Here is a 17521-nt window from a genome sequence, read left to right as displayed (position 1 = left end):
TATTCCATTTTTTATGGAACCGACAAACGTAATACTCCTTCAAAAGGCAACATTTTCGATTCAATATCACAATACCGATAACAATTCATTTTTACATTTTTACAAGTCAATTTCAGTCAAATCGGTCCACTAGATTCTGAGAAAAACGTACCACCAGTATTAGAGAGCATCCACACGCTCAGCCAACAGCATAATAACAACTATATTCGCATCCGAAAATTATAAAAATAAATCTTCGAATATACCTTAACCAATCTCCTAAATTCCACAACACCAACTTTAATTCCAACATTCGCATTCCTTTCAGAGTAGGGTCCCTCCTTAATCCAAAACTATGATCTAATTCTAATTCAAATCTACGTTCAGAAGCTCTAAATTCCGAGTCAATACGATCAGATGGATTGTCATGGATTGCGGATATCGGTTTCTGCCCGTTCTTCAAATATTCTATTTATGCTCAAATTCTCAAAGCTGACAAAAGTGGAGACAGCACTAGATAATTATTTCCTATGTCAAAACACTACAGCCCAATTGATCGAAATTACAAAGCACAACCGAAACAGATGAATCTTCTTCTTCTTCAATCTTCTTCTTCAATGGCACTAACGTTCCTAGAGGAACTTCGCCGTCTCAACGTAGTATTACTTGCGTCATTTTTATTAGTACTTAGTTGAGATTTCTATGCCAAATAACACGCCTTGAATGCATTCTGAGTGGCAAGCTCTAGAATACGCGTGATCACAGTGCAAGTCGGAGGAAATTTCTTTGACGAAAAATTCCCCCGACCAGAACGGGAATCGAACCCGAACACCCGGCATGTTAGTTATGACGCTAACCACTCGGCCACGGGAGCACACAGATGATGATGCACACAGATGAATGTTTTTCTCTAATTGCAAGTTTGTCAAAGCCAGATAATAATCGCATGGTTAATCGCACGCATAAATGAAACAGTGATATAATGGCGATTAGTTTTTTCCACATGAAGAAATGGACAAAAATATGTTAGCCCAAAATTTACGATTTGTTATGTTTTATTGTCATGCGTAACATCCAATCTTTCCACACTGGCGACATTAATAAACCATCCAAGGTGTTTTTGGACCGAGACACTGTTCAATCATTTTTGGTATTCATTATCTTCGGTGGTCACAACATACAATGACATGATGCTTTCGATGGAATTGTTTAAATACACCCGCAATATTAATGTTTCTATTTTTATCATCCCTTCCAGTCTTTGAATCTGATCAACTCGGGTCACAGTGCCAGCTGTAATAGCAGTGCCCAGAGATCGCCTCGTAGACCCCATACACCGTGCGAGTCGAACATTATCGGCCACCACCCGGGATTGCAGAAGAGCAGCCTTAGCCCGAAGACACCGCCGGTATCACCTGAATCTCCGGCTACCAGCTACTTGGATGACGATTTGGATTCTCTGCAGAGCTATAGTAGTTCAGTGGCCAGCGGAATGTCGTGCGATCATCCATACGTTGCTCGCAACGGTACCACTTTCAGTGGGCGCAAAATGAAATACGTAGTACACTGCTCGAGTCATGCTGGTCAAACGGGCGAAGACTACCTTACGCCGACCCAGCGGGCTCAAAGACAGATCAGACGGCTCAAGGAATTGCTGTCTCAGGCGCGGGTAGACTTAGAACAGCGGGACAGCGAGATCCTGAGACTTACCAAAGAGGTTGTAGAACTGCGACTCTTCAAGGCATCACTCAGTTCCCCGGAGGAACGCTCGAACTCTAGTGATGCCGTGACGGTGCGGGAGAACACAACCAATGACGCGAATACGCCCAGTTCCCAAGGTATCTCGCCGATCGTGGATCAGACGGACGACGCAGTCAAAGCTAGCCCGCGACATCATATTCACAACCATGGCATCCATCAGGTGCAGTTTATGGACAAATTGTCCACATCAGAAATGCAGAGTTCGTTCGCCGACTCGGGCCACTTTGAGGATATTACGACATCGTCGATTCACTCGAAGGACTCGTACGTTCACACGCAGGATCGTGCTTGCGGCAGCGATGAGGACTTGGATGCCGAAAAGCAGAGGCTAGTTGAGTTGTATGAGTCGCGGATTGAGGAGCTGGTAAAGCAGCACCAGGACGACGCGCAGAAAATTCGTATGTCCAACAACGATCGTGTCGAGGCTCTGCTACAGAAGTTGGCCGAGTCGAACAGCAGATACTGCGATCTTGTTCCAGACTATGACCAGGTAAAATATTTGTCCTGTATATTTATTTCGGACTATTCTGTGAACAAATGACATTTTTTGTAGGCTAAGGAACGAATCCGCGAGTTGGAAAAGCAGCTCGAGGAACTCCACAGCCAGCTCCAAGAACAAGAGCACAAGGCCAACAAGATGTACCTGCACATGTACTCCAAGGGGCAGGAAGCAGAAAGGCAAGAGCAAGCTGACCGTGCCTTAGATATGGCACGCCAGTCGCCCAGTCGAGTGTCGGTTCCGGAACTGATGCAGCAACTGCAGGTGACCCAAGAGGAATTGGAGAATATACGGGTAAGTTTCTTGGCGGAATGACGTAGATCGGGGTTTTCATCATCACCATCTCCAACCGGCTGTTGTAGTAAGAGTTTATGAAGATTTGATGGTGATTTTCGATTTGCGGGCGATAGGCACGAGATCGATTACTATCAGATAAGAATCTTGGCTAGTCTCGAACTGTTCTGCCGGTTGTGTTTGTTCATTTCCAACACACTGTTTCTATGATGTCTAAGCGTCGCGCCGCTTTCGCTCGTGCTTTTAAAAAGTACCAGTTCGCTGTAAAATGCCTACACTTGTGCGTGTGATCATCTCGATTCGTTGTAAAAATATACATAGGATTAGTTATAGGAAGTCACATATACCACGGTATGCTAAGAAGCTGATGAATGAATGTTTGGTTCGTAAAACTTTGCCAAATATGTGCCAACAAACCCGCTCGTTGCGGGCGTTTCGGCAGTGTTTCCGATGTGGGCATTCAAGTATACTTCCGGAAAATTCAACTCACTGATGAATAAAGAAGAATAATTTTTATTGTTTCATTATAAGCTTCAACTAATCTTTTTTTCAATGTTTTCTGTGTGCTTTTTTTGTGCATTCCTCGAAAATCGAGGGGGGTCAATACTATTAAAACAGCAACTTGGATTTGAAATGTTTTTGTGATAGAAATATTATATATTGTATACTGTATCAATGTGTCTTTGCCGCTCACTTTTCTGTATTATCCTAATTTTGTTCACAAAGTGGCACTCAATATTAAATGTGAGATAAAACTAGATTTTATGTTCTCAGTTCATGTTATTCCAGGCTCAGTCTATATTTTTCTCAACGATTCCGATATTCTTTTCTATGCAATTTCTGCATTGATATTAGAATTTATCACTATTCATACAGTCGTTTTGTTGAAATACGAATATGTACCTATTTTGCTACAGAATAAACTTCAGAAAACCACAATGTTCAAGGATTTTCCATTTTTCGAGACACGACGAAAAATCGAAAAATCCAATTAAAATTAAAAACTGAAAATTCTGTAAAAGGTCCAATCGAATGTTTTTTTCCTGCATCACAATAAGTGTTCTTTTATTTTATCAAGTGTTGTTATTTGTTAGGTGATGTTAGATTATAAACTTTTCGCACATTGTTGCACTAAATCGAATTTATTGCCCAACGGATACGAATACAAAATTGAATGAAATTCATGGTAAGTGGTAGCTAATAAACTAAGCTATCATTTGATGCCAAAATGTTAGCTTATGAATGCTTCCCAAATCCATGAAAAACTATCAATTTTTTGAGCAGTCGGTACGATATGAGTTAATACATTTGCTGCATTTTTCATCTTATTGTTTTTATTGAATTTGACCAAATATCTATTTAAGTATGTCACATACTAAACATGGTAATACCTATTTCAGTTATATAAAATTCTATCATTTTTCATATTTCTGTACACTATTTTTCCCAAAATTGTTATGTACAAGAGCTCCATGATAAATATCTGAACGAAGCCAGAGTTGTGATACTTACATTACCTAGTAGGTTAGACCCGAATGATTTGTGTTGTATCAAGATGTCGTCTCCATCCAACTCGATTCTATCCTGCTTATCGCCAGAATTTCAGGCGTCTCATCATTCACAAGTTGAGCCTCTGTTGTTGTGCCGAAAAGGCTACCTAGTTTTTCAACCGGGTTGTTCTCCGAAATTCTAACGACGTGCCCGGCCAACCACCATCTATTTTCTTTTGTCAGATGCTCAATCGTATTATCTCCGAGCAGCGCGTGGAGCTCACGGTTCATGCGCCCTCGCCATTCTCCCTCTTCCATTGTGGTAGTCTCGAGCCCAAAGAGGACAACCCGTGTAATCAGTGTTTAGCATAGCGTCAATTTAATGCAGTGGCGAGCATCTCAGCATCTTCGTAAGTGAAAAGTAGGTGCGATTTTCAGATTGAATGCAACTCGAAATCTGCTTCTTGGGGTTGTTGCCGTTGGTCACCATTAATCCCAAATGTACGAACTCGTCGTCGTATGACCCTTGGTAGGAACCTTATGTTGTTCTCCTTGATTTTCACACCCTCAAGAGTTATGTTACACAGCTAACACGAAAATCCACCACGTTGTTTCAGGCATCTGCGTGAATATCCCTGAAATATGCCGGTCATATAATGGTTGGTGTTTTGAGCATGACAAAAGTAGCAGCAGAACTAGTGCCGAAAAAGCTCAATTTTGTTCGAAAATATCATCAAAATATGATGCCGTCATTTTTTGCATTTAATATGAAGTGTATTATATGGAAGAAACAAAACAATGTTGAAAATATTCCCGGTTTCCTGATATTATGATCCTAAAAGTTTGTTGTTTGTTTTTAATAGATGAATAGTGTGTTGTAACTTATTTCCATTTCCATTTCCATTTTTCAAACTTTTCGGTATTCCAGTCAATACTACGTAAAAGTAGGTAATTAGTAGACCATTTTTCCATTGACGGATTTCCCAACTCGTCTTGGGAGTTGGCAGTATCATATCAGATTGCAGTGAAACGATATGGATGTAGAGACATTGGTCATTTAAGCAACTTTGCATACTTGAAACATTCGAAAAAGAATTAGTTTTCTTTTTGGAAAGAGCCAACTTTTTTTTTGTTTTATTACAAAAAATATATAGAGTTATATTTTTTGTAATAAAAAAAAATAAATTGTAATAAATATATATATATATATATATATATATATATATATATATATATATATCATATAACTATATAGTTATTATATAACTAACATATGGTCGGTGTTAAGTCAGAGCGTACCATGTGACATTTTTATGATCGCGAGAAAAACGAACTTGAAGTTCAATGCTCTGCAATTTTCAAAGTATTTAATTTTTTCGTTCAATATTGTTCTCAGAAATGTAAATCAACATCTTTTAGTGGAGTTGAGATATTGACAAGTTCTGCATTGCAAAATATTTCTATAAATAGGCTTCAAAAGTTTTTCGAAGACAATTTGCATGTAGAATTTGAAATATAAATGTTAGAGCAAAAAAACAGTTTTTTTTTCATGGTGACCCTAACGCAATTTAGAAAAAAAGCCCTAAGACAGAAGAAAACTCTGTTCTACAAAGATGTTTCAAATAACTGGGATTACAACATTGTCGAACTATGTTTACCTCTTTCTTTAAACATAAGGAAGTTAGATTTTTTTATTTCTTCGACAATTTTGGTCACCCTATTTTTGATAACATATAAATGAGTGCTCTATCATATGTAACAAAAAGACAGCTTTTGTATGGAGGATAACTGTCGAGCTCTAAATGCTTATTTCCGCTTAAATGCACCTCCTAGACCATTGTGCATTGTCGAATACGCTATACAGGTAAACTTCGATATAACGTACATTTCACTTTCAAAATTGTACGTTGTATCGAATTGTACGTTATATCGAAGCATAATAAAGTACTCCCAAACGTAGTCTATAATACATTATTGTGTTGCTGTTTTAGTAATGTTATTGAATAACTTCAATCAGAAGACGAAGCCAGCTTTTCTCATGATGTTTCCCTTCGTACTGTTGATTATAGCTTGATTCACTTAGAATTCGGAATCCCAAAACAAGCTGTATTTCGGGATTGGTTGAAGGTACAAAACTTGATTTAGCATACAGGTAATTCATTGTTCTATCAGAAAAAAAAATTCCTTTACACTTTGGAAATGTGTACGTTATATCGAGGTAAAATGTACGTTATATCGAGTGACGTTATATCGAGGGTACGTTATATCGAAGTGTCCCTGTATCGCTATCTTGACTTTCAACCAAATTAGAATTAGTAGCAGTTTTTTCCAAAGAAAAAACGAAAAAGTTGTTATTAGAAAAACTTTTTCTTTGTAAAAGTGCCCATCTTTCAATGTATGAGTGACTTATTCGGAATTGTGAAGGCTATTCGCATAATTTTTTGAGAATTTTAAAAGAATACGTTTTTGAGAAAAATGAATTCAAATTTTTAAAATATAAAATTTTTTTGGTGTAATTTTTCTTTCAAAAATGTTTGGTTTTTTTATGAAAATTCAAACAATTTCCTACAATTCATCTCTTGACCAGAATTTTGTAGGTGTTTAGTTCTCATGTTATATTTTTTTGTAAAAAATAAAGAAAAAAAATGTTGGCCCTTTTCAAAAAGTAGTCTAGTTCTTTTTCGAATATTTTAAGTAAAAAAGTTGCCAATGGCCAGTTGATTTGGCATGAAATTGGTCCATTTCAGTATCGCTGATTTATTTTTTAGAAAACCAATCAAATACTTTTGTTCCTAAATTGTACCAATTTAAGATTTGACATAAAATAATCCACTTGCGTAAATTTGTTTTATCGTGTTTTGTTCATCGATGCTCGCCTCGGTTTTGACAGCTGGTTGTTTACATCTGATACAAACATAATTTTCGTGGCTGTTCAGCTTCCAAAAAATGGGTGGAAGCTAAATCTCAACACAGGTCCGAAATTCGATTCTGCGTGACTTCCAAAGTAAGGAATTTCATCGAAACATTGCTGGGAAGTATGGAGTAAGCCGTGGTGCGGTCCAGTTGGTCTTTCGGAAGCATCAGCGTGGCCGATCGATCGGGATAGAAAGGACCGAAACGTAAGATTGATGCAAGAACGGACATGCTAATTATTCGAGATATAAAAAAACCCACGAACGACCATCCGGGCGATTAGAGAAAGGTTGGATCTGGACCTCTCCAATCGTACCATTCGATGACGCATGGTGGAACAGGACCTGAAGAGCTACTTCGCCAAAAAACTAACGATGATCAGCAACATCGGCAAGAAAAACGACTTCAGTTTGCGAGTGACCATGTCAACAAGCTGCTGGAATTCTGGATGCGCGTTATTTAGTCAGACGAGTCCAAGTTCAAGCTGTTCGAAAACATTTTCTGCGAGAACCTTGAAGAGTTCATGCTGAAAATGAGACTACACATTCCTGCAAGATAATCACCCGAAGCATACTGCGAAAAAAACAGCAGCATTCTTCCGATCAGCTCGGATCAAAACAATGGTGTGGTCACCCCAAAGCCCAAATCAAAATCAATCGATGGTTCGAAAAATCAATTTTCATTCCTTTTTTCCACTACAAAAATTAATAACTGTTGAACTAGTGAACCGATTCAGATGATCGACATACCAAATTAAAGACAATGGGCTAGTCTCATGTGAAAAAAAAATTGTACTTTGGAAAGAAATTTTCGTAATTATTGATTGTAATTGTTTTTCATAGCTTACATGATTTCGGGACCAAGGGTGCCATATTTTTATTATAATTTTTGTTCGTGATCTTTTCGATCTTGGATTTTAAGACATTTGACATTTTTTTTTTTCTATGAACCTCGATTTCCTTTATTCCCCTTATGGGTGATTTTAGATCTAAAATAAGAACTCCCTGAAGCCCGATTGAGCTAAAATTTTGAGTAGGGTGTTTTTTAGAGGTGGTGAACATTTTGCTTTTTTTTCTCATTTTTTCACAACATATCCGAATATCAGATTTTTTCCGTTTTTGAGTCATGATTTTTCAAAATTAACATGTTTTCAGATTTCGTTCAATATTTCTATGCAACTGGACTACATCTATGCGACTAGAATCCAGCATGTTCACAAGTGTAGTATTCTTCAAAAAAAAACAACTCATTGGCTTAAAATTGTTGTATCGATCATATGAATCGGTCCAGTAGTTTAAAAGTTATGACTTTTTAAAAAAAGGCATTTTTGGACAAAATGGAAAGTTCGGACCACACCAAAAGGGAAATGGGCACCCTAACAAAAAAAAATTTAAAATACCGGTCTGTTATATTACGGTAAGAAACGAAACAACCACTTTTCACGAAAATCTGAGAACCACTATATCGGTTTGGCTGAATTAACATGAGCTGTTTTGTTATGATTTATTATGTGTTAATGAGAAATTATAGATTTTTTCTAATATCCGGTGTTGACCGGAAAGGCCAGGCACCGGATATCCGTTTGATCTCTACTGTATATGAGGGGCTTAGAATGAAAGGGCACATCGACATATGACTCTTTTGGTCATAACTTAGCTGCAAATACATTCCCAGCTGTATTTGACAATGTGGAAGATAGATCAGAACCTCATCTATCGGATTCTATAGCAAACTTGAATTGGAACGTTTTTGTAGTTGAGTTATTTACTAAATAAAAAGTTGACGAATAGAAATCGATCAAGTCACTTACACCCCTTGTATTCTGAGCCCCTCATATGCGAAAAAATGTCGAAGGGAGGGTGTTTTAAGATACAAAAGTTTTTAAAAATAAATTCAATTTTTGAGTAATATTTTTAACAGTGCTTTTTAAAAGTTATTTTTCCTAAATATTTCATTGGTCTTCATTTCGACCATCATATTTTAATCAGACATCTGGATTTTCAGTCACGATTTTTTGATAGAAAGATCAATAATTTTGAATACGCCCTTTTGAAGAATCAGAAATGGAAATAGTGATTTTGGGTAGTTTTCATCATAAGTACATAATAAGTAGTTTTAAAAAAATCGAAGTGGGCCATCGGATTCGTCGTAGAACTACGGCTTACATTAAGGGTGCCAAATCAGAAAACAGGTCACGTTTTTATGAAATAAAGTTAACGTTAATAACTATTTTTACTGTAAACGGATTTTCACGATTTACATACCAATCGAATCGGAAATTCTCTAAAATTTGTTTAATATGCTATACATTACTACCCATTGTCTGTATATGGTTTAAATTGACGAAAATTGGAAGCAATCTCATTTCCCCATACATTTGTTCTGTCCATTTGTGTGATTTCCCAAACAGAGCTGTCAGTAACGAGCAACGAAGGGGAAATCGTAAGATTTAAAGTCTCCGTGTAGTGATCCCCGATTTTTGAAATTAATCGTTAATCAGCTAATCGAATAGTTCATTTGCTAGAAAGCCACATGGAATCAAAAAAGTGTTCATTCCGCCTGACAATCAATTATTATCTTTTACTCACCCCTAAAGTCGTAAACGAAGCTCAATTCACGTTGACGGCATTGAGCTTTGTTTACGAACTTAGGGGAGCGTCAAAAATAATTATTTGTTTTCAGGATAAAACTGCAGCGGCCGTACGTTTTTATCTCTCTGAGTTTGGATCGAATAATCGACGTAAATTATTCGTTCGCTTCGATTATTGGTTGTGCAGTATTCATTCGATTAATAATCGATTTCTGTAGGAAGTATTCGATTAATCGAACGATTATCGGGGATCACTATCTCCGTGAACAAAGGAAAAGAAGAAGAACGAAGAGGAATATTTGCCTACAGTGCCTATAAACAGTGGATCTCGCTGAGGCAATCTTAGAGGCGAATGAACTGCAAAGTTTAAAGCCTCTTAAAAACAAAGAATTAAATTGAGGCTAACGTTCATTCTTCGTAAAGACACCGACTGGACAACACCGTTGCTGGGCGAGCTGGATGGCGAGGGATCGAGTGCCTTTCTTAAAGCAATTGGGGTGGACGCGACCAAATTACTCACTCGCATTGCATTGCAATCATTGCATCAAACTGATGCCATTGCATTAATGTTTTGAGCTACACAATTGTGTGGGGAATCATCAAGTTAGGCCATCGTCGGCTCACCAAGAAAATAATTGTTCTGGAATTATGCCTCTGATTTGGTTTCGCATGGCGGTAGCAAAACTCTTTCCACCAAGGCTAACAGCTAAGCTAAAACAGCTAACAGCTAATCTAGACAGGCAATTAGAATTAGAATTAATAGAAATTAATAGAATTAATAGAAAAGGCTGTTGAAAAGAGCGCAAAACGGAGATAAGTGTGTGTATATTTAGATGCTTCAAACCATCGATATATGGATATTTGTGTGCGTACGTGCGTGCTTCATAACCCGTACGTAAAAATAGTACATCTTCGCTACGCTGAAATCCCATTTCTATCTGCTCCCATGTGCATTGGTGGTGCAAATAATGCAGCCGTAATGATAAATTTAAACAAGGAGGAAAGATAGAGGGAGGGAAATAGGGTATTAGTAATGAATTTCTGCTGAGGCAAATATTCAGCAATGCTACTCTTTTCGAAGTTGTTGAGATTAACAGAAAGAGATTATTTCGTTTATTTAGTCACCATGAAAGTAAATGTCGTTCTGGAATTTTGTATGTGATTTGGTTTCGCTCGCCGGTAGCAAAACTTTCTCCATTAAGGATGAAAGCTGCGCTTATCTTGAGCATGAGAAAGTAATGCAACTTTTTTCGAGACCAGCCAATATTAACAGAAGCGTTTTTTTGAGAATAGCGCAAAATGATGAGAAGTGTTTATATTTCTAGTAGCTTTGAGCCACCAATGTATGGCTCTGTATGCATGCTATAACAAACACTTGTTTGGCGCTTGATTTACATTGTACGAACGATTCCTAGAGGTGCGATTCCACTGAGGCAATACTAAGTAACAGGTAGCATGATATTTGATACTTGCGAATATTGTTCTTGTTGTTGTTCCCATACGGTGCCAAAGATATATGGATGTAGTTATATGATGTGGAATAATGATACTGGTGCAACAAGTATATAATCGGATGCAGCCGAATCTATGTCAATCGTGAAAAAGGCCACCGGAATAGCGTTCGAGGTAAATTTTCAATGCAATGACATGAAACAAATTGTGACATACGATAGGATTAGGGTATTGTTCTGCGAGGGCGATAATGAATCATCAATGAATTATCAACAACTGATTTTACAATTTAAAATACCATTTCAGGGCGATCAAACCATTCTACTAAACAATTATTTCTAAAATTCACAGCAGTATAAAATAAAATCCGAAGTTATAAACAAGCGACTTGAATAAAATAACAGCGTAGTTCTACGTCAACAATGCGGTCGAGTCTTGGACACAACCTCTTATATTTTTCCATTTTAACTTTTCCGAAGAAATATTTTATTGTAGAGGTATGATTTTAGAGTTTTTTTTTATCGATCTCTAAACGAATACAATAAATTTCGATGCATAAAATATAATTTAAAAGATTTCCACAGTCCTGGGATCAAATTTATGAATCTTTATGAGCTTTACTTCCTATCAAAGCAGAAAATCAGGCTATCCGCAATCGTAACTGCTTATCGGACTGAACTGCTTCGTACTCACGATCAACTGAATCGAGATTTGTAATTGTACATATCACATTTAATCTCGTAATTTATATCTAATGTCTAATGGAGAAAACCTCGATTCGTTCTTATATATTCCGTAGAATACCATGGCAGTTGGACCCTATTCGGTGATAGATAGATTGTTTAGCCTATAATCACATTTTCTCTCTGGACTATAACACACTTTCCTTTCCAAAAACCAATCAGCAAAACAAACAACCTAACTCTGATGTTTTTTTTTCTAACTTTACACTCTTTCCCACGATTTCGATTACTTTTCCCCCACAGGATACAAGCTATCAGCAACAAAGTGGAAGCTCACAGGTCTTACTAAGCGCAAAAGAAGCGATCTCGCTCTGGCTTTTGGGCGCCCGGAAGGTTTGTAGCAGAATTTAAGAAAATCAAAAAATAAATCTCCTACTTCACAAAATGTACTACAAACGTTGCGTTTTGAGTTTTGATTTTTACCCGAGAATGTTTGAATTTGACAATAGGTTCGAGTTCGGTTGTTTTGCGGAGCTTATTTTGTTTCTATAGTGCATGACATATATGAGCTTACATTTAGTTTATACTTTTCAGCGCGCGGCTGTGGCATGCCAAATATTCTTGGTTGTACAATCTTCCGAACTATTATCTGACTCCTCTTCCTCCCGAATGTTTTTTCCACTTTCCTCTACTATTGTATCACACGTTTGCTCTGTCTTACTTTCTGCACCACTATCGCTCTGCATCGTGATGACTGCCGTACCAGAATCCTAAAGACAACCATTGTAACCATCGTTTCCGGGTCCGTCCGTTTCGTTTCAGACCATGTACAAACGGTTGATCGACGCCCAGCAGGTCAAGAACAAGGTCGATCCAGAAGTTACGCTGCAGTTCCTGAAGAGCGCTATCTATTACTTCCTCACAGACAAGGAGAACTCCCAGGGTCATCTGAATGCGATCGAGAGCATTCTCGGTTTCTCGGAGAAGGAAAAATCCAACATTAACAAGGCGCGAGCTTACAAATGAAGGAATCGTAATAATGATGAAAATACTAATACATGTTATGAAGCTAGATAAGATTTTAATGATTGTGACAACAAAAAATCTCACTTGCAAAAACTACATTAAATTAGACCGCTGTTTCACATTGCAGGCATAGGGAGAGAACATCCTGGATGAAGCACACTTTTAAAGGAATATGTGATTGTTGAAGACTATCCCTACACGATATTTTAATAAGTTCCTTTTTAAATATTTATTTATCATCCTACCAAAAAATAGAGGCGAACATGATTGATGATTTTAACGAATACTTAATATCGGTCTGTATTATATTTTTAACTTGGTTGACGGTTCTTGTAATTTTTCAGGGCTTATTGTTAAAATTTCTACCCTGTCTCAACGAAAGTATCGCAGCAATTTAAATGTTTTCCCAATCGAAGAAATTTTTCGTAGGTATTGTGTAGTAAGAGGACTGTTCACAGACAGATAAATTAGAACATAAAATAACCGTACAGTAAACAGGTTTTGTATAGCGTTAATTTGCATTGCTTTTCAGAACTTGATAGAAGGTAAACAGATTCGTCCACACAAAGATTAGCTTTTCAGAAAGAATAACCCTCAAGCAATACATTTTCGTAACACAGATTTTCGCTGATTGCTATTTCCTTAAAAATATTGAATACCAAAACAGGGACAAGAAACGGTTTAGATGCGCTCTGCTTATATATTTACACACTACTTCATAAAACTTGTTCGTATTCGATGAATGCAACAACATAGCTATTCGTATTCAAATTTTCGCGGAGAGTATCAACTTTTGTATAAAGTCTTTCGGTTGTTCAAGCCAGTGCAGTTTGGATAGTGCCTAATTTTAGGGAGTTTTATTGTAATTAAAAGTCGAATCTTTATCTAATCAATATTAAAATTTTCAAATGTTCGAATCGACGTTTTCAAACTAAAAACTAGCTAGATTGAATTTAGTAAGCAAAGTATATTAAAAAAAAACAGGAAAAGAGAGACAACACAACGTTTCATAGTGCGCCAGGGAAGATAAACACTGCTATTGAAGTATACTATGGAATGCAAATTATATATTGGTGCGCTATCTCAAATAGTCCGACTTGCAATGAATGTTATTCAAATGTTGCGTACACATCACAGACACTCACACACCACGATAGGAAAATGAAAGTTGCATTATCAATTATTTATCGTTCTATTCTTTCATCCGAAAGCTTGAAACCATCATATTCTAGGAAAACACCCGTTGAAGCCTGCAACGCAGATTTGCGATGTCATTATCTAAAGATAGTCCCTAAACACTGGTTCATTTAGAATTGAGAATTCGGAATCACAAAACCAGCTGTGTCTCGAGATTGATTAAAGATACAAAAAAAATCATTTTCGTAATTTTCTTCGGATATTCTCCATTGAAGCTTGAACTCTCAGTTGGTCAACCTCCGCGATCTGTAGCATCCCGAGTCACTTTGTGACCCTTATTCAATTTACGCTTGACAATTACCCAATATTTTCCGATCGGGCGGAATTGGGGGCAATCAGGAGAATTAAGGTCGTTTTCAATGTAATTGACCCCATTGTCTTCCGATAACATATTTTGTCCTATGCATCATACCAAACGTAAAAGGACTGTCATTAAATTTACTTGTAACGAAGAGCATAATCTATCACAATGCATGAATTGACCTTACATGGCATTTGTTCAATCTTTTTACTCACACAGCAAATATATTGAATTCAATTGAATTTGGAAATTGTTGCATTCAATCAAGAATTTAATTAATACAAACAAATAATTGCTAAGTTAAGGTCAACCTTGCGGTTATATCATATATATCATTTTTTTTAGATAAATAAAAAACATGGGCGGTAGAGGGTTGATAAAATACGCCCGAGGAAATAGTTTTCCTTGGAAATTCTAAATATGCATACTCCGATCGAGTCATCTTGCATTATGTAATCCGTCAACTCAAGTCCAATCGAGTTGTGCAAATGTGGCAATCTTGCCACACAACTCAACATAGACAACATTGAGATTGGTGTTCCATTTCTGTAGTGAAAACATTAATGGATTTTCGAGTGGAATCAGCACGCTTTTAAAAAAAACATACAAACATGCTTACAATAAATTGATAATTTTTTATGAAACAAAAATATTCACTAGAAATAATATATATGGCAGAACAACGTTTGCCGGATCAGCTAGTATAATATATAGAGCAAGTACGTTCGGTTGAATTTTTTATGTTTATTATCATTGGAAACACTGTACAATTGCCTGAAACATTATTTTTATATGTTTTCTAATCAGCAGTTAGTTGATTTCAATCGGATTTAACAGAAAAATAGTCCAGAATCGAACCCGAATTCATTCTTATCGTTGCCCGCTCATTTCTCTAGCGCACCGAGAGTTGAATTTGGGCCCCGAAAGAAACTCGACCGAATCGCTCTGGGCGACGAAGGTGTTAAACTAGGCTTGCGCGTGAGCTTTGAACGCATTGTTTACTGTTTGGAGTCAATACTGATGGAAATATATTCAGCACTTGCAATGACCTGTAGCCAATGATTCCATTGGATAGTTTCCTTTGACAAACGATGTATGGATACCCATCCGGAAGCTTTGTTTGGCAATTAAAATCATTGCTGCAGGCTCTCACAAAGCAATTCATTTTTAATGTTAGATTATGATTTCTATGCTCATGATTTTCTATGCTGGCTACAAAAAGTTGGCCGCATAGGAGCCCCCTGTCTTTAACCCGTTAGCCTACAATTTAATTTCCAAACAAGCCGACCATCGATTTCTATTTCAAAATTGTCAACGGAACAAATTTGATATTTATATTTGTATATTTATTTGTAGTCTCAGAATTGGTAAGTAAATCCAAGAATAGACTTATTTAAGAAGAAATAGCTTCAAATGGCGAATTAAATCGACTTTTCTTGACATTACTCGTACATTGCTCAAGCGTTTGATTTATACGCTGAGTTGACAATCCTCTCGTTCAACATATTTGTACCAATTGCAAAGAACGTGTCATTATATCACATTGAACACATATTTGATATGAGAAAGACAATTATCATACACAATGTTTAGTTTGAAACTGTGATTATTCCGCCTGAAAATTCATTACCATTTTCCCTACACTTTAATGGAACACGAAGCTCAATCGAGATGGAAAATGAAAGGTGGGAAGATTTTTAAATCAGTGACGTCACAGATTTTGTTTATGTATGTTACTTTTCTTATAATAGTCCACTTCATAGGAAAAGTGTTGTTATTCAAAGTAAAAATAAGCAGATGAAATGAACAAATTTGTATTTTTTCTTAAATCAATGCTAGCGTTCAAAATCATAGGGGCCCAACTGAAATTTTAGCAGAAACTGAAATTTCAGTATTGTTGAGGTGTTCTAAACTTTATTTCAATCTTATTTTACTTGTCGTTACATCGACCAAAAACGTAAATGAACAAAGTCAGAGTTACAAAATCGTTTTTTCCTTTGGCGGAAAACATTTTACAGCGCATGAGTGGCAAGTTTTTTTTCCGCGTAAAATGTACTTGAAAAATAAATTGAATAGACTCCATATGACCTAAATTGAGACGAAAAGTTTTCTGCTTCTGACGAATGAAGTGTTCAGCACCCTAATCGTGGAAAAAGGAATTACAATTGCTAACAAGAGATAAACTACCATGAAGATGCTCTAAAATCCAAACATAGTAAAAATTAGAATACTAATTCTGATATAAGAAGAAATAAATAATAAAATATTTTTGGAAATATGTAATTATTTTCTGTATATCCTCTTTCAACGTTATTCGTTGACACATTCAATTTTGTACCATTTGAGTAACTGACTGTTATGCCTGATATGTGAACTTCTTATCTTCCTGGCTACTAATACAATCAAAGTTTAACACAAGCAAAACCCGTGAATCTTCCCACCTTCTATTTTTCATCTCGAAGCTCAATGCAATGCTGTCAACGCGAATTCCAATTGGCAAACTTCTCATTGCAGATCAAATGGGAAATCATTCTTTTTTCCGAATATTTACATTTTCCCTCGAATCCAATGATTCGAGAATTGGGAGTAACTCGACAAGCTATGAAACCCGGATATTCCAACTTTTTGCAAATAAAGACGAGGGTTCTTATGAAAGAAACGTAATGAGATCACCTTCAAAAGCCCAGCTTGTTATCAAACAAAGTTGGACATCTGATTAATCGAAAGAAAATCATTAGTTTAATTTGAAAAATAAGTTGAAGTGTCTGTGCCTAGAGGCACGGACGAAAACTTGGCATAGGACTTTGAGGACAATTGCTTTTGAATTGAGTTTCTAAATGCTAAATGCTGGCCCTAGAAAATACTGATGAACTGATCTTTAAACGGGTTGTAAGAGCCGTAGTGGAAAAGAAAGAATCCAGAACCGCTAATTGTTAATTCTTTCTTTTCTTAAATTAGGAAGATAAAATTAGGGAAGTGTAGCTGGCTAAATAAAACCATTAGCATTTTTTGATAAAATATCATGAACTGGTATGCGTGAGTGTACCTTTCCAAACCTCTCAATAGGCAGCCAGTTTAATTAAAATGTTTGATTACCAACATACTCACTATCATGATGGAGAGTGCATTGAGCACGATATGATCAAGCAAAAATCTATTTAATAAAATCTCTATCAACTTTTAATCCATTAAATCAGGCTCTTGACGATAATAGATAATAGGATAATAGAGTGTCATAATCCTCCAAGTCATCTCCTTTCCTCTGATTCTGATATGTGTTTTCCATCATCAAACGTAGAATAATTCTTAATATCAGAGATCTAAATTCTCGATCAG

The 17521-nt window shown here is 36.6% G+C and overlaps 1 protein-coding gene across 3 annotated transcripts in view; it reads left to right on the top strand.

The window, feature by feature from the left end:
• LOC129775277 (protein quick-to-court) overlaps positions 1-13870 on the top strand; it is a 99572-nt gene extending 85702 nt beyond the window's left edge. For 2 of the 3 annotated variants that reach the window (XM_055779796.1, XM_055779795.1), the window contains exons 3-6: positions 1238-2230; positions 2294-2533; positions 11965-12054; positions 12484-13870. In XM_055779796.1, the coding sequence (XP_055635771.1) occupies positions 1238-2230; positions 2294-2533; positions 11965-12054; positions 12484-12687 (1527 nt within the window). In that variant the 3' untranslated portion in view covers positions 12688-13870. The remainder of the gene's footprint in view (positions 1-1237; positions 2231-2293; positions 2534-11964; positions 12055-12483) is intronic. The other variant, XM_055779798.1, reaches the window with a different exon arrangement.
• The last annotated feature ends 3651 nt before the right edge of the window (positions 13871-17521 follow it).

Source organism: Toxorhynchites rutilus, chromosome 3, assembly GCF_029784135.1.
Source record: "Toxorhynchites rutilus septentrionalis strain SRP chromosome 3, ASM2978413v1, whole genome shotgun sequence".
NCBI classification, from domain to species: Eukaryota; Metazoa; Arthropoda; class Insecta; order Diptera; family Culicidae; genus Toxorhynchites; species Toxorhynchites rutilus.
This window is presented reverse-complemented; position numbering and strand designations above follow the sequence as displayed.